Source organism: Ammospiza caudacuta, chromosome Z (genome assembly GCF_027887145.1).
Source record: "Ammospiza caudacuta isolate bAmmCau1 chromosome Z, bAmmCau1.pri, whole genome shotgun sequence".
Classification (NCBI taxonomy): Eukaryota; Metazoa; Chordata; class Aves; order Passeriformes; family Passerellidae; genus Ammospiza; species Ammospiza caudacuta.
Window position 1 is genome coordinate 743,552 of NC_080632.1, and position 23,034 is coordinate 766,585.

Here is a 23,034-nt window from a genome sequence, read left to right on the forward strand (position 1 = left end):
TGTCTGAGAGTACAAGACTTAGGTCTGGAAAGACCTGTGAACAGTCCACCCAAATCCGTGTAGTATTTTTTTGAACATTTGTTACATGTGAACCCTTTGTTGAAGCTGGATGATCCTGTAGATGTTGAAGAGGTAACAGCAGATGTCCCCGATAGCTACCTCCTCTGCATCTGTGAAAATGGGGACCACCTGAAGGACAGGAAGAAAGGTGACATTGTTACAGGCATTATGGTAAGTTAGTTTCTCAGGAGCCAGTATTTTAGGGTCTGCGTGGGGTTGTTTTGTTGTGCATTTTGTTTTTTTTCTGGGGAGGTGGGTGGGTACCTTGTTAAATTCATGACTGTTCTGTCTTTCAGATTTTTTTTTGCGGGGGAGTAGGAATTGATTTTTTTTTTTTTTTTTGGTAAAAAGAGGCACTTTAGATAAGATATCTGTGTGTGAACTGTGATGGCTTTATATTTGAAAACTTCAGAAAAGGTATGGAGTGGATAGTTGAACATTTATCAAACTGGTTTTGCTCCTGTTTCACTTGAAAACATATTAGTATTTTAACCAAATACATTAGGGAAATAATTTGTTCAGATGCTTTACAAATTTCAATGTTTAAACATTTTTAGGGTTAATATTTTAAAGCTTGAGAGCACTTTTTTCATCTACAAAATACTGTTCTTTAGAGGAAGAGGCTTTCGAGTTACACTTCAGATTTGTATTGGTGAAGATTAAACCCAGTCCTGTTCAACCAGCAAAACACACAGCAAAGCCCAGTCAGCTGGTGATGAATTAATTAAAAAATGTCTTGATTGTGTTTCTGATTGTGTTTGAATGCCATACTGCTGCTGGGAGAGAACAACAGAAGCAAGTGTTCAAATTCCAGTTTGAATTACATGTGCATTTCATGGACTTCAGTTCGTAGGTTTGTCTGGTATTAAAACTTGAGCAGGGGTGGACTGCTAACAACAAAAGCACATTTACATTTTAAGGTATTGTAAGTTATTGTTGCCACTTCCCAGGACAAAGCTGTGCTTGTGTTACTGTTTTGAGGTTATTGTTGTGTCATGGGTTTGAAAAAAAGCACATTCAGGTTTTTGGATCTGCCGCTTTCACTGCGTGAGGGGGTGCTGTATAATTTTACACTATAGATTTTGTTCCCAGTTAACAGTTTGAGCCTCTGAAGCAGTCCCTGAAAATGTGAATATCCACTGGATATATGTGTGCACATTTTTGTTTGGCAGGCAATCCAGCCAACTACAGGAGAGGTGATTTTTGACAGTTTTCGGGACGGTGCTTCCCGCTCAGAGCTGGAGAGTCGGGTTCTGCGCCTGCAGCCAGTTGAGATAATTCTTCCATCTAGGCTGTCAGATCCATCTGAAAAGCTCATCCACAGTATAACCTCCATGAGGTGAGTTCTGTGGGGTTCTCTTTCCCAGAGCCGGCGTGGAGCTGAGATCCAGGAGCAGGTATGGATTTGTAGTTCTGTCATGGCCCTTTCCAGAATGGCTGCAATTTGCTGCTGGGTTCAGAACTTCCCAGATCCCACCAAGTTCTGGGCACTTGCTCCTGAGTTGTGTTTAGGCTGAAGTTCATGGCTTCTGACTGGCCTGTGAAAGATTTGTGCACTTAAACATTGTCTTTGTCATGGTCCTGCCACCACACTCCTGATCACAGGATCTGCTGGAATAATTTCCAAGCTCAGTAATTTACTTTTCAGATCTGAAAGAGGTGCTATTTGGCTTTTTTCCCCTGTTTGTCATAGTTTTGAGGTCTCTAAAAGACACAAGACTTCCTTTTCTATTACTGTAGGTAGGTGTATAAAACCTTTGCAACTGGTATTTGGTACTGTTTGTCCTTTTACACCATCTTGGACTGGGGTACAGACACCTGCAAGTATTGTGACTGATCATCTCTTTGCTTTGAGTTCTCTTGCCATGTTTCTAGAGGAAATTTGTTACCTGTTTTCTGCATCGCTTTTTCTGTGTAGTAAAGCCAGAGTAGGATGTAACTTTTAGGGTGATAGATGAAAGATGGAGCAGTGTTCTGAGCAGTGCGGATGAAATCTTGCAGCTGCATTTTTTTGAGGAAATTTCAGTTTTCCACTTTTTTGTTTTTAAACCATGTGGTTTGGGGCTGTAGAGAGCTGGTTTAGAGCTTGGCATTTCAGTTTTGAATGAAGTAGTCATTCTGGTATGAATTTGGGAGAGTGGTTGTGATTTTTTTTCCTTTGTGTTTTTTTGGTTGTGCACAGTAGAGAATGTTAATGAGTGACTTCTCATTTTTATGAAGACAAAAAATGCTACCCATTAGCTGATTTTGTGAACAGGCATTAGTCTGTAGGTTTTTCACCTTTCTGGTAATTTGCTACGCAGCTTTCCAGCCCAAATGCCCTTAATTACGTGAGAGTGACAAAAATAGAGCACATTATTGCCATACACCTCAGTAGCCTTATTTTAAAAACAATTCTTCGTGGATTTTTTCTCATTCCAGAGATTAAACCACTAGAGGGCCCTGAAGTGTTTCATAGTAATTTAAGTGATTTCAATATGCTGCTTTCTTGTGCTTTTAATTAGGTTTGGTTTTGTACAGCAGTAATTTCATTTTAATGCATACTGAGATGTCTGTAGTATTCAGGTTTGGTTATTGGCCCAGTATCTGGTGATTTCATCTTTTAGCAGCTTTTTTCTAAAACCTGTGGTTGAGAATCTTCCATGAACTGTAAAAAGTTTAATTTCCATAACTTTTTTAAGAACTAAAGCAGTGGGAACCAGATCTAGTGGTTCAAGAAGGGTCTTCATCTCTTTGTGTGTTAGGGATGTAGCAGAAAAACACTGAGATGATGAAAATGGGGGGTAGAGATGGGAGAGAAAAGTAGTCCCAGGAGACTAGAGGTTGGGAGAGAGAACAGAGAAGAGAAGAGAAGAGAAGAGAAGAGAAGAGAAGAGAAGAGAAGAGAAGAGAAGAGAAGAGAAGAGAAGAGAAGAGAAGAGAAGAGAAGAGAAGAGAAGAGAAGAGAAGAGAAGAGGTCTTTCTACTCTTCCAGTGTAGTGTGGACGTTGCAGGAGATTTGGTGCTGGATGCTGTGTACCAGAGCTTGGCACTGAGTGAGCAAGGTGATGTGGCCAGCACAAAGAGTGTGCTTATGGTTACCAAAAGAATGAAATAAAATGTTGAGCTAAGGTAAAGTGCTGCAGCTTTGTGAGAGCAGCCTTAATTTGGTTCAGCGTCCCTTTACGCTGACAAGAGTCAAAACTCTCTGTGCTTCCCTTCAATTTCTGTCAGGGTTTTTTTTATTCTTTGCTTTTCTAGGGTGGATTTAATGACTAGAAAATACTATTCAAGCACACTGAGCTGGGGGCCAGTGAAGACCCTTCCCTCAAAAGCAAAGCTTATTTTAAAAATAGGTTACAAAAAGTGGTTTAAGACAAACTGTTCTGGTGAGTACTGTGCTGTTCCCAAACTGTTAGTAACATCTGTTTGCAAGTGCTGACCTGCCTGGAGCAAAATCTTGTCATGGTTTTAATTTCCTTCTTTCTAGAAAGCAGAGAAAAAGTCTTGCCTTCAGAAAATACTTTCATTTTTTTCCTAAGAACACAGTGTTTTGTACTCCCAGTTCTTGCTAGTCAAGGGTCTGCGCCCACCCTCCTGAACATGTTGGCTGCTTTAAAACCTAGCCTGTATTGGTCTCCTCACATTGTATTTGAGGCTCCTTTGGGATATTTTTGCTCCTCTCATGTTGGCCCTTCCTTGTTTTGTTGAAAAATTCAGTGCATTTTCAGCATGCTTCATTCTTCCTCTTTTTTCCATTTGTCATTTTTTTGCAGTGTTTCATTCTGTAGCATTCTTGGACACTCTGTGGAAACACACTGCTCACAAGCAGCTTTAGCCCACAGCGTTTCCCCCAGGTCTGCACTGTTTGGTTGAGGCTGCAGGTGGTCTGCAGCTTGTTGCCTGTGATAACCCCAAGGTTCTGAATATGGGGTTCAGGTTTCTGCTCTCTCCTGGTGCTGCAGTAGTCTTTGGCTTGGAGTTGGTTCCCTGTAATTCCCTTGTCCTTTAGACCCATTGAGAACTAAACCTCATCCTCCCTCTCCAGGCATGGTGGAATCCCTCGAGTAGCTGAACCTCCATCATTATGTTCAACACAAGCTTTTTTAATTTGTGTTTCAGGACCTCTGCAAACATAATTTCAAGCTCTTTCTGCTAAGTGCAGTGCTAATGGCCCTCTGGTTTAGCAGTGGCCTCTGCTTTTAACTGTATTGTGTGAGGTCTCTGCAGGTTTGTTCCTCTCCAGTTTCTGTCATGGTCTCTTAGAGCGAGCTGTAGTGGATTTATTATGTTTGGTCAGTGGTGCTGTTCATTGCTAATTGCTCTCATGGACAGAATTATGGATTTATGTTGTCAGTCAAGTAGAAACTCAGCTGGAATGAACTCTTGACTTGTAACTGTGTACAAAATGCTTTTAATTTTGTGGTCTTTATATGTGACTGCTGGTTGTTCAGATCAGAGGATGCATTCATGTAGTTAACACTGAGGTTTTTTGGGTTTTTTTTTGTGAAGGGCATGTCCATTTATTTACATAGCTCAGCAAGGACAGGAAGGGTTGTAGTGGCAAAAACAAGACCCCGAAGGGTTACAGTGGGAGTAAACAGCGCTGCACATTAAGTGGTGGAACAGAGGAGTGGAGAGTGTCTAAAGGGCTGGTGATGATAAAAAGCAGTGGTTTCATGGTTTGTATATCTTGTAATGTTCCCATGGACTGTTAAGTGAAAGGCAAGCTGTGACAACCATCTTGAGAATGTTTTGTGTCAATGGAAGCTGCAAGCAGTTAAATTTGCAGCAGGGAGGAAAAAAAGCAACTGAAGTGCAAAACCAGCATGTGAACTGTTTTCTGCAAATGCAAACACCAAAAGCATCAGTGAACAGATATTTACTGACCAGAGAGGTGTTTTGCACTGCTGAGAGTCCAGCCCATGGTCTGTGCAGCCAGCTGCTTGAGGTGGTCATGTCAGAGCCCTATCCTTTTGAATGGACAGGGGAAAAAAATTCCCCCACCGTGTTCTCACCTCTTGCAGTGGCCTGGAAGAGTTGCTGGATGCTGTTTTTTGGCAGTTTGATCCTGTCTCAGTCAGGACATGCTGCTGTTCTCATTCATTATTTCCTGTGGCACTGCAGGTGAGGGAAGTGTGGGGCTTGCATCTTGTTTGACAAATTCCTCAAGAGTTTAGGTGTATTTTTTCACCACGCCTGCCTGACTGCCTCTCACAGCTTAGGATGTTCTCCAGGTGGAATTCCTGTCTCCCCCACACACATGGAGGTGTTGCTGCAGTTGAAGAGGCAATTACAAAGCCCTATGTCAGAATGCAGTGCACTGTTCTTACCTGGATGATAAAGTAGATTAAAAATGTTAGCAGTGCTTTTTACAGCCACAGCAGGCCTTTGCAGGCCCTGCCTTGCCCAGCCCTTGTGTTTTTGTAAACTTCCCCTCAGGCCAAAGCTCTGATGAGCTTCCCCAGACTCACACCTGGCTCAAGGTGCATTATTTCTCATGTGGCTGCAAAGCATGGAAAACATGCTGTGTTCAGCAGCTGCATTTGTGGCATTATTGCACCGATTAATAATATTCATGGGTGTGGACGTTTTTTCCCTCCCCTCCATTTGAGGTAGAAATTATTAAATGAAGAACAATTAAGTCTTGAGCCTTGATGCTTGTCCAGTTTCTGGGTGTGAAGAAGTTAACTTTTACATAGGGAAAAATCCCTTACCTTATAAACAGAAGTAGGAAAAATGAAACTGCAAAGCTTTTGTTAGCATGTTTTGGCAACGGATTTATTTTTACAGGACAGATCAGAAACTCTAGGAGGTGACAAATAAATTGTGGTACTTTTTTTTTTTTTTTTTTTTGTCTGCTCTGGTTGTTTCTTGTTTTTTCTTTCAGTATGTATTCATATGCTGTGATTTTTCACATATTCAAATGGAGAATGAGTCTTAAGCTCTTAAAACTGGTGTGCAAGTTTAAATCTTTTTTAGCAGTCTATGAATGTTGGCATATTTGTTGAAGTCCTAGTGTTTTGTTTTAACAAGGACTGCTTTTTCATAATTTATTCAGCTTTGAAGCTGACTTGGGACATAATTCCTTTCCTGTGAAGCAGTGCCATTGAGAATACCTTGGATGTGTAAACTTCTCAAACATTACTTCTTCCCCCATTTCCTCATTGTTAGGAGTTAGAAATTGCCAGGAATTAGAAATTCAGCATTTTTAATCACGGCACTGATGTCAGTGAGACTGTGGGAGAGAGGAAGGCTGAGGGTGCCTGCATGTCTGACATGCAGGCAGCAGTGATGTGGAGTGAGGAGAGTAAAGCTCTTGTAGTCCTGGTTCCCAGCCCCTCCTGAGCTGGGCAAGAGAGAAAGGCCATTAATTTTTTTTATTTTTAATAAACCCAGAATGTAATGGTTTTCCTAATTTTGAAGAGAATGAAACTGCAGTGGGTTTTTAAGTGCCATCAATCTGCTGAACTGCAGAAAAGAACAAGATTAATCTTTTGGGCTGTCTTTAGCAGTTTAATTCTGTGCTTGACTGAGAATGTTTGTCTCTTTTACTAGGTGTTCTTTCCTATGTATGGCAGAGATAAGAGGCTTTTGGAAAATTAGATTCCTGAGCAGTGTGCTTTAGGCATGGACTCTTCCTCTGGGAATTTGGAATAGTACAAATGACTGTTAGATGTTCAAAATTCATGTGAATATCTTCTAGGTTCTCAGTAGAGACTTTGGAATCCCTACTACTGTAATTAACTATGTATTGCATAGCAGCACAGTGTTCTTTTAAGCAAAAAGATTTTGTGTAAAAAAAACAGCTTTCAGCTTATGTGAAAGAATTTCTACAGAGGGAGATAGATGTACTTAAGAACATTTCCTAGCAAATATATTTGAATGTATTCCTATTTTTTGTTGTGCCTGTCTGGCTGGCTTCTGTCAGGTGGAAGATAGCTGTTTGCCCCTCCATCCCCCCTGCCTGGTGTTTTACAGCTGTGCTCCTCTTTCTGGAGTCTTTGTCACCTCCTCCTGCCTCTGCCCTTCTGTTTATGTGTCTTGGGTGTCCCTGTCCCCATTCCAAGCCAGATTCCAGGTATTCCTGGCTGCCTGGCACTGTCCTGCTCCTGCAGCCCCCTCTGCAGAGCTGAGGCTGGACCATGGGGAGGGTGCAAGTGACACCCCTCCAACCTGCCTCATCTGTCACATGCCCTGGGCTCTGCAGAGGTACGGAAAGGAAGGATAACTCTCCTGAACAGCTTCCTGGACAGCCATCTGCCCTCTCACTGCATGCCTTCTGTTGCTTTGTGGCTGTGCCTCTTCCTTTTTACTGAACAGGTCTTGTCAGGGCTAGAGGAGGAACCAGGAGAGCACTGTGAAGAGCAAGTGGTGCTCATGTAATCATAGAAGGCTTGGGTTGGAAGGGGCTTTTACAGGTCATCCAGACCAACCCCCTGCTGCAGGGCAGACCAGGTGGGTCAGAGCCCTGTCCAGCCTGGCCTTGAATGTCTGCAGGGCAGCGTGTGCCAGGGCCTCACCACCCTCGAGGTAAAATACTCCTTCCTCATATCCAGTCTGAATCTGCTCTCTTGGAGTTTAAAAGCACCTTGCCATGTCTCAACAGACCTACTGGAAATTCTGTCCCCACCTTCCTTATGAGCCCCTGTAAGCACTGAAAGGCCGCCCTGAGCTCAGGCCAAAGCTTCTGGTGCCCGGGTGAGCGATGGCAGCCGTGGCAGCCTTTGGTGCCGGCAGAGCCGCTCCATCCCCGTGCCCGCGCCGGAGCCTCCTCTGGCCCGGCTGCAGCAGCTGCAGCTCCTTGCTGGGCTGGGCCGGGGCTGGGGCAGCTCTGCAGGTGGGCTCTGCCTGAGGGGCAGAGGGGCAGAATGGCCCCTGCCCTGCTGCCCCCGCTGGGCTGGGCCGGGCACGGGGCTCGGGGCTCGGGGCTCTGGGCCCAGCACGGGGCTCTGGGTTTGGCACGGGGCTCAGGGCTCTGGGCTCTGGGCCCAGCTCAGGGCTCTGGGCTCTGGGTTCGGCACGGGGCTCTGGGTTCTGGGTTCGGCACAGGGCTCTGGGCCCGGCTCAGGGCTCTGGGGTCTGGGCTCTGGGTTCTGGGTTCGGCACGGGGCTCTGGGCCCGGCTCAGGGCTCTGGGCTCTGGGCCTGGCTCGGGGCCCGGCTCGGGGCTCGGGGCTCTGGGTTCGGCTCTGGGCTCTGGGTTCGGCACGGGGCTCTGGGCTCTGGGTTCGGCACGGGCTTTGGGGTCCCAGCTGGGCCCCACAGCAGCCCCAGGGCTCCTCCAGGGCTGCTCCCTCTGCTCAGCCTGTGCTGGAGCCAGCCCTGACCCGGGGGCAGGTCAGTGATGTCCACTGGTGTCCCCTGGGACTCAGCCTTTGACCACTGCCTCTGGATGTGCACAACCAGCTGATTCCCGAACAGTCCATCCATCAAACCATTCCCAGGGCAGTGCTGGGTTTTTTTTTTATTGCTAGACTAACAAACAAACAAAAAAACCCCCCCAAAACCACCAGAAAACAAGCTACAACAACAAAAGAACCACACACAAAAGACCTCAAAGCTAAAACAAAAGGGAAAAAAACCCACCTCTCCCCCCAAAAAAACCAAACAAAAAAAACCAAACCCAAAAGATAAACATATTCATTTGACAGAAAGGAAGCTAGGAAGAGGGGTGAAAAGCCTTTAATTTAAGGGAAACAGTGTGTAGCTGTCAGAAATCCATACTTAGAGTATTAATTGCTTTGTGAAGCTGTTTTAATTGTCTGAAAAGATAGCGCATGAATTTGCATCTTGAAGTGGAGAAGTTCAGCCTCCCCATAAAGCATCCTGTGTATATTGCCAATACAGTGCACTTGTTATTCCTGATGGCTTTGAGAAGAACCCAGCTTGTTTTGTCTGTGAAAGGTAACACTGGGATTGGTGCTTTGAGTTAATCTAGGTTGAAATAGCACTCTGGATGTGAGAAATTACACGTGGCCCAACTCTTGGACCCAGCCAGAGTCAGAGCACTGACCTGACCTGGCACCAGAATCTGAATGCCAGTGCCCTTGGGCTGCCTAAGCAAGCAAAAGCTTTCATAAATATAATCAAATGCACTTGTGATTAACTCCAATTAACTTGTATTTTGGAATGCTTGTTTTGGAATCTGCTGTTCAGTACTCAAAGCTATAATGTAATTTTTGAGCCATGGCAGAGGGGAAGCCATGCACTCTATCAATTAATCATCCTGTGGTGTATAATTAGCACACTATCAGATGTTATTAATTGCAGAGTAACACGTTTGGTTTTTAATGTACTGAGGAAAGGAGCCCCAGAATGGAGTTTCAGCAGCAGCTCTGGAGTGCTGCTGGTGGGTTAAGGAGTTGTGTTCTCACAGCCCCTTTTGACCTGATCATGGCAAAAGTTTTTGTGGCATCATAGAGAGCTGCGGCAGGAAACGGAGACCCACAAACACCAAGAAACCTCTTTCTTTTAACATAACCCTTTTGTTTTTTAAAGAAAGAGAACTTGTCCTGAGTGTGGCCACGTTGAGAGTAGTACATCTACAGGCACAGGAACGATTTCAGAAACATGAAGGAATTAATGTGTATTAATAGGGATGTGTTTTCAGATACTTCTGGCTCATCATTGACCATGAGCAGAATCTAGACCAGGGCCCTTCATGTCAGGCTGACTGAAAGGAATTCTTGTGATTTTGTTGGGAACATTCTTTATAGACAGATTATGCCAACAACTTCTTGTATTTTAAAACAACTACATACAACTTCAAGTTTAATGTAACTTCCTGTAGGTTGAGAGACAGGTATTGAACAAATAGAAGGTTGTGTGTCTTGTGAACATAAGTACTTTATCTGACAAAAAAATGCAGTTTCACTTAGTAGTTTTATGCCTCTACTCCCAATATTGTAACCATTTAATTTGTTGGTAATAATAGAGGATTTATTACTCAGTTTCCTTAGGTCTTGAGTTACAAAATCTACTAAGTTGGAGTAAGTATCCATTGTCTGTAGAATTAAGATGCTGTTTTTTTTCTCCAATTTTTGACTTATTGGAAAAGCCCCAGGCAGAACAAAGACAAAAGTCTGCTACCTCTGTTTTCAGCTCACTTCTCCAGAGATGATGTGCAGCCTTGTGACACTTAAAACTGTATTTTGAGCTGAACCATTGCCAGCCCCCAAAGCATAAACATTAGATAAATTGAATTTCAATTTAGAATTCTTTCTTGGGTTTTTTTTTTTCCTTAAAAGCATACCACTTGGCCCAAGCTGCTTTCACCTTCTTCCTCGAAATGTTGTTTTTTGTTTTTTTTTCCATTTGTAAAATAATTTAAGTGGCTTTTTGCAGTCGGCTCCTTAATGGTAAATCCTTGGAAAGAAAGAATACATAGTGCACAGCATGTGTTAAGTTATATGCTAAATTAACCCATGGGAAGAACTGCCTTTGCTTTTTTTCTTGTATTAGCTTTTCAGAGAACAGGAAATCAAGGTAAATAACAATTTCTGATGAAAACATCCCACTCTTGGATTACAGGAATGTGGAGTAAGACAAAAATATTTTATGTAGGGAGTATAATTGATAACACTCTACTTGTATTTATTCTGTTAGAAACGTGGCTGTGTTTAAGCATCTTTGTACATCTCACAGGAAAGCCTGAAATGATTTGTTGAAAAATTAACAAGTTCAATTCATCACATTTGATGGACTCTTAAATCATCTTATCAAAGGAGACATTAATTACAAGTGTAATTGACCAGCCAGATGTATCCCGTTCTCTGTCCAGCAGCCTCTATTAAACCATTACAAAACATCCAAAGCTCTTTATCTGAGGGAGATGAGAAGTTGCCTGTGCCAAATTCTGCTTTAGCAGAGGGATTTCCATGGTGTTTTTTGGGCTGAGGCTGAGCGGATCTTCCTGCATGGGCAGAGTGTTTTGTCCTGTGGTTTTACAGAGTTGGCTCCGAGCTTGGACAGGGCTGTCCCCGGGTGCCAGGAGGGCTCCTGGACCCTTCCCACGTTTCAGTTTCCCAACTGCGAGGAGTTTGGGAGCTGCAGAGCTCCCAAAATAGGGGCTCTCTGGGGATGGAACCACCCTCACCTTGTGTCAATACCACACTTCTCTTTGTGCAGGGCAGGTCATGACCAAACTCAGCAGCTTCTTCCTTGTTTCAGAAACCAGAGCTTGGCCCTCCTGGCCATGGGCACACAGCTCTCAGAGTTTGAAGCCTTATTTCAGCATTTGGCTGCCATTTGCAGGACTCTTTTTAAAAAATTTAATTAGATGTATGAGAAGCATGTTTGTGTTTGAGGTAGAATTATTAAAAACAGCATACCATTAATGCACATTCCCAAGACCCTGAAGCCTCTTCTGGTTTTTGAGTGCAGAATGAAAGCAGTATTAATTGCCAGGTTAACACATATAACAATAAAGGCTCCTGGTCTTTTGTGTCTTCTCTTGCTTTCATTCAGATTACTTCTTAAGGAGTTTCTTTCTCACTTCAGACTGGGATTTATTGTTATATTCACCTCCCTGCTCACATCTTAAAAGTTTTGTTCCAAGTGCTGCCATGGTTTGGTAGCATTGAAGGAGAATAACTCCAGTAATTGCAAAGAAGAAAGGAGTGGGGCTAGAGTAGAACTTTGCTTCTTGTGTTTGTATTTGAACGTGTCTTTGTGAGCTTGGAATTGGGAGTCTTTTTATTTTAATCATAGGTGGAGAGCTCAGATGGAGACATTGCTGGAAGAAAACCAGGGGTAATACAATTTTCCAGCCTCCTTTGGCTGTGAGGTCATTAGGGACAATGCACTGAAGCATCATGCAGCTGAATCTTTCTTGGAAAAGTGTGAAAAGTCTTTGCAAGGTCCAGGCCATGTACAAAGGCAAATTTATATTGGTTTTTGAAATGTCTTCTGAAGAGTGGGTTTGATTTTTAGGATGGAGCTGTTTAATACTTGGGGTTTTTCATGGTCTCTGATGACGTCTGTAATTGCAAATGCTGACGTCTGGAAAATCATGTTGTGGCTTTAAAATTTTTATTTCTGTAGAGTAGAGAGTACTTGAATGTGCTAGTGTCCCAAATGCTGAGCCTCCAAATCGAGGAGAAAAAAAGGGAAGGATGAAGTAGTTACATAATCTATCATATCCTTTCAGTTGGAGTTGGTTCAAGTGGTTCTGTCAGTGGTGTGAGAGGAGAATGAAATGTGAGCTGTGAGTTACACATGCCAAAAACAAAAAAAAAGAGGCTTTTGCCACAGTGTGGTTGGATATTTGGCTTGAATGGTACATCCTCCAGTCCCCTGCCCATTGATAAGGGGACAGATCATGTACTTGTTTTCAATATAGTTACTTATCAAAGATAATAATTCAGAATATCTGTGAAAAAAATATCTGGATAAAATTATCAAAATCCTGAAAATATAGTTTTGATTTTTTTCTCCTTTTTTATTATAACTTCTTAGAATAAAGAATTAAAGAACAATTGCAGGTCTTCTGCCTGTGTGCCATGGGTAATAACCCACCAGCATAACTTAAAAACACAGTAATGTGTACACTTTCCTTCCATGTTTAAACTAAAATGAGATATTATGGCCTAATTCTGATTTTACTTTTTCTGATTAAGTTGGTCTGTAATCTTACATGATGCCTGAGCATTTATCACCGGTATTCAGCGGGGTGGATTTTTATCTTGACTCGTTTTGTTTAGTTTATGTGGGTTTTGTTTGGGTTTTTTGTTGGTTTTTTTTGTTTGTTTGTTTGGGTTTTTTTTCTTTGGGTTTTTTTTCTTTGTTTTTTTTTCTTTGTGTTTTTTTTGTGTTTTTTTTTTCTTTAGTTTTGTGTTGTTGCTGTTGTCGTTTGGTTTGTGTTTAGTGGATTTTTTTCCAGTTTTTTTGGGGGTTTTTTGGGGTTTTTTTTGTTTGTTTGTTTGGGGTTTTTTTCCTTTGGGGTTTTTTTCTTTGTTTTTTTTTCTTTGTGTTTTTTTTGTGTTTTTTTTCTTTAGTTTTGTGTTGTTGCTGTTGTCGTTTGGTTTGTGTTTAGTGGATTTTTTTCCAGTTTTTTTTGGGGTTTTTTGGGTTTTTTTTTGTTTGTTTGTTTGGGGTTTTTTTCCTTTGGGGTTTTTTTCTTTGTTTTTCTTTTGTGGGTTTTTTGGTGGGGGTTTTTGGTGGTTTTTTTTTTGTTTAGTTTTGTGTTGTTGCTGTTGTTGTTTGGTTTGTGTTTAGTGGATTTTTTTGGGGGTTTTTTTTGGGGTTTTTTTGGTTTTTTTGTTTGTTTGTTTGGGTTTTTTTCTTTGTTTTTTTTTGGTTTTTTTTGGTGGGTTTTTTTTTGGTGTTTTTTTGTTTAGTTTTGTGTTGTTGCTGTTTGGTTTGGTTTGCGTTTAGTGGTTTTTTTTTGTTTGTTTTTTTGGGGGGTTTTTTGGGTGTTTTTTTTTGTTGTTGTTTGTTTGTTTTTTTGAGGTTTTTGATGTTTTTGTCTCTTTGTGTGGCCTTTCAGCTCTTCCATTCCCAGAGGACAGCCATCTGCTTCGCGGCCTCCCCCTCGTGCAGGCCATCCCTGCGTGTGCTGTCCCCCTCCAGGACAGCCCTGTGTCAGTGCCTGTGTTTTTATCACCCAGGGTTCTGAGCCTGTCTCTCAGGAGGCACAGCCAGGCACTCTGTGTGTGTGCAGCCCAAAGCAAGGGCACCTGGATCCCCTCCTGCGTATGAACCTGAATCCCCTGGGCTGACGTCATTTCATTGCGGTGATGGGTGGAAGATCCAGGTGTGGCCTTGCAGAGGCAGTGCGCTTTCTCGCTGAGGTCTGTGTTGGGTGTTCAGTGCTCCTTGTAAATTTCCACAGCAGTTCTTGTGATTAAAGAACAGGAATTATGTTTCTGACGGTTCTTGGCAGGTAGAGCAGTGGCAGCAGTGTGGGAGATTAGCTCAGAGTGATTTAAAACAGAGACATGGATGGACCCTGTCTGTCACCATCTCAGTCATTTCTTGTATAATCATTAGAAATGATGTTTCATAAGCTGGTGGTGACTCCCATTCAACTTCCTCGTGATGTTTTTAGTCTGTGTAGAGTATCTTTTTACCCATTACCTGGGTAAATCTGATTCCTCCTTCAGCAGTAATCCTGTATCACAGAATCCCAGGATATTTGGGGTTGGGGGGGATGTCTGGGGATGATCTGGTGCATGCCACAGGAAGGTGCCCGGCTGGGGCTGGGATGGCTCCACACAGGGACACTCCAGGCCCTCCCTGGGCAGCTGTTCCAGGGCTCTGCCGTCCCTCCACGCACACAAGTTCTCCCTCCCGCTGCCCTGCCCCTCGCTGCCCTTTCTTCGATGGCCGCTGCTGCTGCTGCTGGCACCGGCAGCACCGAGCAGAGCCCGGCCCGTGCTCCGGCAGCCCCTGTGGATGTCGGGGGGCGTTGATGGCATCCCTGGCAGCGTTCCCTTGGGCAGCCTGCCCAGCCCAGCTCCCGCAGGCTCTGCCCAGCCCACAGATGCTGCACAGCACAAATCCTCTCTGTGCTTCCCCTGGAGCCTCTGCAGCAGCTCCTGGTGTCTTTCTAACCATTGTGGATTTTCTGTGGCCGATACATCCTTTCAGCTTTCAGCTTTGTTTTGAGGTTCTCTTCAATCCTTATTGAAAAAGCAATTAACTGGAATTTAAGACTCTTCCCAGAAGTGTGTTGTGTTGTAGCTGTCTGCTTCTAGTTTTTGATTGAACAGCCTCGCCTAGGAAACGCATTTGTTTTTTGGACAAAGCACTGTGTGTTTTGCATATGTATGTGTATGACCCACGTAACTTCCACTGTTTTGAGGGCCAGTGCAGTTTCAAATATGTTGAAATTAAAATGCCTGGGAGATTTTTGTGCTCACTCACAGCATAACGGAAGGGGGGATAATTAAAATAGTTGGGAAATATCATTAAGTGTTGAGCTTGGCTTTGTTCAAGCTGAATTTAGACTGTTGCTTCTGCTGCTGGAGAAGATGGGTCTTTGAATAAGATGTTTTCTCCTGGCTGTTTCCTCCATCAGCTTGATGCTAGAGAGGGGTTGTGATGGAGAGTGCTGATGGCAGTAGGCAGAGATTTGACAGAAGCACAATGGGTACGTCTTCACTGAGAGATCTGGTAGGTGGGGAGCCTTTGCAAAAATATTACAGGAGAGACAGAGGAAAGTGCTTTGTGCTCAGAAGTTTCTGCTGCTGAAAATGAGGACGTGTCGTGTTCCTGTCAGTCGGGACAAGCATGATCAGACAGCACGTGTCCCCGTGGAACAAAGAGCTGTGCAGTCACTGGGGGAGGCTGTGTGCCTCACTCAGGGTGCTGGGGCTTCTCAAGAGCTAGTGGAAGTGCTGCTGCTTAGAGCAAGGTGGTAGTCCACACTTTTGTGTTGGAATCTCAAAACTAGTTCTTTCAAGGCTATTCTGTCATCTTTTCCTTTGCTCTGCCTCTCCAAAACTTCTTGGTTTCTTTTGGTCATATACTTCTTATTATCTAATTTATTGGTAATATTTTTTAAGCACTTCAAAGTCTTTTTTTTTTCCTAAGTGATGCAAGGTAAAGTGGTAACAATCTTGAGTTATATAATGTATAATACAGAACTCAACTGTACTGTCTGCCAACCTATTGTCTGCTGCTGTAGACTTGCTTTTTCCCCCTTTTGCTAAAAAAGCCTTCTAAAAGGCTTGGTAACTCAAAAAGAAACTGAAATAGTATTAAGTGGTGTCCCGAGTGAGTGTGCTTGAGCTTGCTCAAAAAATCACCATCAAGTGTGTGAGCAAAAGCCAGATTGAGCATTATGCTACAAAGTGGTGTAATGTGAAGAATGGAGAATCAGAGAGGGGTGCTGTGGCCGTCCGGAGGTGCAGTGATGTAAGGACGCAGAGCTGCAGCTGCACAGCCGTTGAAACAAGACACAATAGTAAGAGACAGTGTAGAATTAAATGAGTAAATACTCCCTTTTTGTTGTTTGCTTGCCCAGCTGTACGTTGTTGTATGAAGTTTAAGGCCCACCCTGAAAGAAAATACAGTGAATGATCCCACCTGATGGGAAAGAACGCAGATCATTAACATTTTATTTACGACTTGGCACAAACTTGGGTGACGTAGGGATATGAAATGCTCCATCCTTGAGGACAGAAAGGGGGGTTGGGATTTGGAAATGATCCCAAAAGCATGATGAAGGGCTCATGTTTCATGGCCTGTCAGTGAGGTGCAAGAAATAGAGATGGGGAGAGCCTTCCACACCTGATTTTAGGATATACAGCAGAAATGTGCAGTTCCATTCCTGTGCGTTTTTCATCTTTGCTGTGCAGATATACAGATATGCAGATATGTAGAAATACCTGTATTTATCCTTAGGGATAATCCCAAGGTGTTGTGAGAAGATGATTGGCTGTGTCCTCTCTCCTTCCTCGCTCCCACTTTGATTGAGAAACAGCTGTTGGTCCATCATGGGGTATAATAGAAAGAGTATAATTTATTCAGTGTGCATGTAGTATGGCAGATCCTGGGCAGGGTTTTCCTGTGCTTTATTTTGTGGTGTTCTTGTTGCCTTGGTTTGTTTGTTTGTTTGTGGTTGGTTTTTGTTGCTGTTTGATTTTGTTTTATTGTAGTTAGTTTGTTGTTGATTTGGTTTGGTATGTTTTTTTTGTTTGTTTGTTTGTTTTGTTTAATTTGTTTGAAGCCCTGCAAGTAGAGGGACTTCTTCTGCTTGGCATAATCCTGACTGGAGGAACTGCTTATTTTGGGGACACCCTTGTGCAGCTGGCTTACCAGCTGATTTATCTGGAAAGAGGAAAATTATATTCTACAAATGTTAATTTAAAGGTATTATTACATTCAGGTTAGTTTTTGAGTGCCAAAAGTTGCTTTATTGCTGGAAGTGCACCATTCATTGTTTCTGGAATGCCTTGTCCAAAGCAGGCAGATTGATAGAGCAGAGATTTTAAGATCTCATTCTAGCTCTCTGGAAGCTGGCTTTTAAAAAAGAAAAGGAGGACCTGTCTAGGTATCTGAATTTTGTTTTCCCCTTTTGTAAATTCTACTGTGATGAAGCTCAATAAAATGTCAGACAATGGATCAATGCCTGATTCATTTCCTAGCATAAGGCACATCTCTGTCAGGCTGCAGGGGGAAGGAGCAGTGGGACAAGCACAGGGCAGATTGGTCCAGGCTTCTGCTGAGACCAGACCAGTGTGAGCTGCATCCTCCCAACACCCATCGTGTTCTGTGCAGCTTCTGCAAAACACTTTTTAACTGCAGACACAAGTTCAGCTTACCTCCCAAAATGTCTTTTCAGTGGCAGCCTCCCCACGTCTTGGATAAAAGCAATCTGAGCTAAGAACAGAGAGCCACCAGTATCATATCAGGTAGATCATAATGAACAGACAGCTGGGCATACCAGAAAATAAACACTGGCCTTAGCTGAGTGTTCCTGTACACATTTGAAATATACAAATATGTATCTGTATATATAAAGGAAAGTGAATATTGCTGGAGGTGAGGGCTCTGCTGGCTCTGCAGAGCTGTGTGATGTGATAGCTGCACAAGATAGTTCCTGTTAAGCAGTGCTGGTCACTGGCTAGGAGCTGCCCTGTGCTGGCACTGTGATGGGACTGGTTGGATGATCTGCTTGATAAATTGAGCCTTGCACCGTGGTAGAAAGAGATTTTAAAGATAGGGGTGTTATACTGATTGTCATCAATCATGTTAAAACTAGCGTGTCACTATAGGACAGGAAATGACACAACATGGACATGCAGCTTTCTCAAGGTAAAAAAGAGGGAAGTTTAATTTCTGACTCCAGCATTTTCAGATTTCCAAAAGTGACAGTGGATTGGAGGGTGACAGTGCCACCTCTCCAATGACACTGGACAAACCAACAGTACATCAAATTTCTCTTCCTCCATCAAAGAATGCAAAACAATAAGTGATTTACATAAAGTGAGAAAGTTTGTTACAAGAATGTAAACATCAGATTTAGAAAAACTTAAAAAACCAGGGCGACACTAGTAAACCCTGCAAGCTTGGGGTATCGAACGGAAAGAACTTCTACATCAGAGGCTGGGGTTTAATTTGTCCCTGCCTGTGTTTGTTCACAGCCCTACCCGGTGGAGAAAACGAGTGCGTTTCAGGGGTTTCTCTGCCACGTTGTGAGCCGGTTTTTGTGACGCCGTTCGTGGCCGCCTCAGGCTGCCCGCGCGTTTGAGTGGGCGGGCGCTGCCCTCTGTGGGCCTGCGGGCCGGGCTGAGCTCACCGCCGCGCTCACCCCGTCTCACGGGCGCCCTGCTCAGCCCGAGAGCTGCTCTCCAGCCGGCTCTCCGAGAGCTCTTGCCTGTGAATCACGCTCTGCACATCGCTCTGAGGACGTGTGCAGCTGGCAAATAGCCTCCCTGAGATCAAGCAGGTACAGCATCTGCGTCTTCCCCGTCCGCAGAGCCGGCTCCTCTGCAATTGAGGGAAATTAAAGTGACGTGGTGGGATTGTCTGGGTTCAGCCTCGACTATTGCTCATCCTGGCTGTTCCTAGGTGCTAATAATAAATAGTTTCCTGGCAGTTGTTGATCCTTTCTACTTTCCAAGACATGAGTGCAATGTGTCTCATCCCGTTCTTGAGACAGGCAGATGGAAGAAGCCTGAAGAAGATTTCTGTGTGTGGGTGCAGAAGCTGCTGGAAATGCAGCTGTGCTTGTGTTTTGTCCTGTGCTCCTAGTTCTGCCCTGACAGAAGGGATGTAGTCTCATGCACAGCCCTTTGCTTTTCTCTGTCTTGCTTACTCCACTTCTTTGGCAGCTCCTGCCTCTGGATTACTAAAGCTAAAAGAATATTTTCTTAGAATTCCTTGGTTCCAGGCTTCAGGCTTGTCAGTGTGGTTGGAGTTCTTTTCAGATGTAGTTCTTCCTGAGAAAATCAGAAAATGTGTTGAGAAATGTTGGTAGTTCAGATGGAAAAAGGCAAGCAAGGAGTTTTTCCCAAGTTTTTCTCTGTGTGTGTTTATATATTTGTAGGTGTACGTGCATGTGAGTAAGCAGGTACACATAGGTGTGTGTATGTCTATTAAAGTGTGTCAGAGTTGCTTCTGGGCTTTTCAGCACCTTCTGGCATTCAGGACGGGTCTGGATGGGGCATTTTAGAAGCTGGAGGTGCTGTGGGGTGCTGTGTTGTATGTAACATACTGACAACACCATGTGGTGATTTCTGTTTGGTTTTCATGGACAGCAGCCATTTGTGTCAGATACTCAGAAAAGGTGACTGTGCTGCTGTTTTTCTGCAACAGCAGTCTCCATCTCTGGCATCTGAAAGCTGCTCAGAGCAAACGTGGGGAAACACTTGACTCTGCCTGCAGAAAAAGCTGTGCTTCTAAAAGTGTGTGTGCTCGGTGCCAAAACAACAACTGCTTGGAAATGTCCCTGAGGCTTTGCCAGAGAAGCTGCTGCAGCTCTGTGCCAAGGCTCACCCAAAAAGGGAGGATGGTTGTTCTCCATTTCCACAGACACATTCAGAACTGAGCCCCCTTGATGCCTCAGGTTTTAGCTTTGATATTTTTCAGGTTCTGTGCTGCTTTAGTGTGTGGGTCTGGGCTCCATATCAGGGGATGGTGAGCTCTGTGCACAGAGCAGGGAGACAAAACAATTCCTGCTCCAGCTGGGGAACAAAAGATCCAAATCTCAGCCCAGGAGCACAAACACTGTGGGCTGGAGAGAGAAAAACAAGCAGGGTGGGACTGCAGGGGCTAAAGCTGGAATGGGACAATGAACTGCAAGGTGCAAATGGAGCAGAACTGATCCCAGGCAGAGACCCCGTGCCCGGCCGTGCATTTTGGGGCCATTTTGGGTTCATTTTGTGACCATTTTGGTTCATTTTGGGTGCAGCCCTGGCTGGGCTCTTGTGCTGCCCAAGGTGCATCCATGGAGGAGATCCTTTTAATAAATCCCTGCTTTATTCTGGAACTCTGTCCAGCATCACCCTGATAAAGCATCACCCTAAGCTAGGAGAGGCTGGATAACAAAGGTAATCCAGTGGTGACAAGTGAAGGAAAGTCAGTTTCTGCCTCGTGGAATCTCTGCTGCTCACAGTGACCCTGAGATGTGTTAGAAAGTCTCTGTTCCCAGCCCAGCACTTGAAGAAGCAGTCAGAGCTCTTCATTTCTTGGTCTCAAGGTTGTTAATTGTTCCTTCTCTATAAAATTCTTTCTCCTGCCCTGCCCAGGTCCCTCCAGCAGGACAGTCAGAGGCACTCTGCCTGCCCTAGGGCAGTGTTACCTTTTTATACTAAAAACCACATGTACAATATTTACAGTTACTTCCCAATACCCATCACCTGCGTTAGACAGGGAGCTGCTACTCTAAACCAATCCCAAAGTGCCAACATCACCCAGAAGATGGAGGCCAAGAAGAAGAAGGAGAAAGGCTGGACATGCCCAGATCCCTCCATCTTGCCCCCTGAACCCCCATTCTAAAAACCCCAAAAAGATTTTTCCACTCTGTGATAAATTCACTGTCATTCGACATAAACTTTTGTGGCTTGTAATTCTTCAAATAAGGGTTGGTAATTGTTTTTTTCCAAGGGCTAAATCAAAGGCACAGGGGTCCTGGGCTCTGTGCCAAGGTCTCTGAGGCCCCTGACAGAAGCTTGAGCCCTCCAGGGCAGCCAGAGGAATTTCCTGGGTTCCCACATCTGCCAAGCATGGTGATAAGGGAAGGTGACACAGTGTGCTTGGATTTCTGAAAGGACTAATGCATCCAGGTTGTCTTGCCTTGCTGGGCAGTGCTGGCACGTTTTCCCTGCAGTGACAGACTGGTCATCCCAGCAGAATGGGGATGACCTGTCTGAATAAGTCTTGAAGAAGTTGTACAGGAAAAACTGAATAAATCATTTGTGCTTTACAGGTCTGTGCTTAGCATCAGAAGTAAAACATTTATACTAAATTTTAGGAGCAGACACCTTCCCAAATTCTGCATCATTAGTGTGCTTGTGTTGTGATACAGGGATGTGCAGGGAAATTTTGGTCTGTGTACCCCTGCATTTGAATGCACTAAATCAAAATGGGCATGGCAGAAGAAAGGTAAAATTCTGCAGTTACTTGTTTTCCTTAGGAGGACTTACTGAGCTTTAAGGAAACTGAGTTTGGAAGTGTCTGTTTTGCAGTAAGTCTTTATTCACTTTATGCCTGTTTAATTGTGAATTGTAGAGCAACAATGAAGTGGTTCCTGCTTTATGTTAGCTCTTGTGCTTAAACCAAGCTCATTCCTAATAAAAGATTTTGTTATTTTTTAGATACCTTGAGTCAGTTTCTGTAAATTAGTTTTATTTATGTTGTTTCCTTTTAGCTTCTAGCATTTTCATAAATGTTTTTCTTAAGAGATCTTTCTGTCAAAGTGAGAGTACTCTTTATATTTTTCCTACAGCACTTGTTAAGCAACAAATTTTAGGTTGATGCATTGAATTGTCAGATAAATAGAGGAATTAAACCCAGCAGTGCTGATCCTTTTCCACCTTGCCAGCAGGGTGACAGATAAATCAGTCCCTCTAGTAACAGGAGTAGGTTAGGATGCACATGTCATGTTATATGTTACTGCATTACAAAGGAAAGTGGCCTTTGGTGATCATCTTGCTGTGCATGAAAACCTTTGCAGCAAACTTTTTTTTCATGCATCTTGTTAAAATTTAAGGGTTTTTTTCATGCATTGAATCTGTAACTTTCCAAATTTTTTTACTTTATCTAAAACATCAGGTGCATACTCTTCAGTCAGAATGTCATACATATTTGATGTTGCTGTATCTACAATACAAATATTAAAATATTTGAAGATCATTGCAGATCACTGAGTTAGTAATTTTAAGTTAGTGAATAATTGTGAATGTTTCTCATTCGTTGAGTTGGCAAACAAAAATATTTTTGTCAGAAGTCACTGAACATATATTGATTGTAACTATCATATTCCAGAGTTTATGCTAAGGAGTTGGATACATTTGGTTATAAAAGGGAAGAAAATCAAATGAATTAAAATTACAGCAATGAATGTTTAAACACTAGAAAGCAAACAGGTGTGGCATGAACCATCCAGTGAAATACACCCCAAAGCCTTCCTTTCTGACTTTCTTTCTACAGATCAGCTCTGCAGACCTCGTTATGCCTTGCTTGTCTGTGGTCATTGCTGTGAAAACATAAAGAGGCAGAAATTAAAAATAAAATCTTTGTGTAAAATTGCTTCTGTAAGTCGCTACCCACACCTGGTCTGCAGAAGGGCCCTTCTGCCTTTGAGGGCTGGCTCAGGTGCTGTGCTGCTCCCCAGGTGTCATCCATCACCTGGGGAGGCAGTGCTGAGGGTGTTCTGCACCTCTGCAGTGAGACACTGATTTTGGTGCTGATTTACCAAAAGGGGTGGATGTGCTGGAGCACAGCAGTGGTGGGGCCTGGAGCAAGGCTGGGAAATGGATTTGCAGAGATTTTGAAGGACTGTGTTGTATGAACGTGTCTGAGCATTCAGAGTCCGTCCACAAACAACTGAAAAACATGAGAGACTTGACAAATGAAAACACGTGCTGGATCATGGTTAGATGATTTGTTTGAAGGATGGAGTTTTGCACCTTGGCTAAAGGACCTTTGCAAAATAGGTTTATATGCATTGATCGTTATCGTGGCATTGTTAGTGGTAGTGCCTTGTGTGCTTCACTGTGCACAGCAAATGATGAACAAGGCCATCAAAGAAGTTTTTTCTGACAAGAGGCAGGGGGAAATGTGGGAAATGGATTTATAGAGAGTTCTCAGGGCCTGGCAGAAGGCTCACACAGTGTGCAAACCTTGAGACAAGAAATGCTGGCTTAGAAATGCCGTGGAATGGTCAGACATTGCTGAGAGAGAAATGGAGCCAGAAACAAGTTACAAAGGATGGCCTTGTAAATAAGACTGGATACTGTGGGGAAACAGAACTGTGAAAGATGCACTGTAGTGGGACCCACAAGGGGTAATTTTAGATAATTGGCTTTAAGGCGTCTACAGCACA

General features: G+C 43.5%; 1 protein-coding gene across 1 annotated transcript in view; it reads left to right on the plus strand.

Annotated features, from left to right (window-relative positions):
* MSH3 (mutS homolog 3) overlaps positions 1-23,034 on the plus strand; it is a 94,456-nt gene that overhangs the window by 8,681 nt on the left and 62,741 nt on the right. The window contains exons 8-9 of the mRNA XM_058823843.1: positions 86-231; positions 1,233-1,399. Coding sequence (XP_058679826.1) covers positions 86-231; positions 1,233-1,399 — 313 coding nt within the window. The remainder of the gene's footprint in view (positions 1-85; positions 232-1,232; positions 1,400-23,034) is intronic.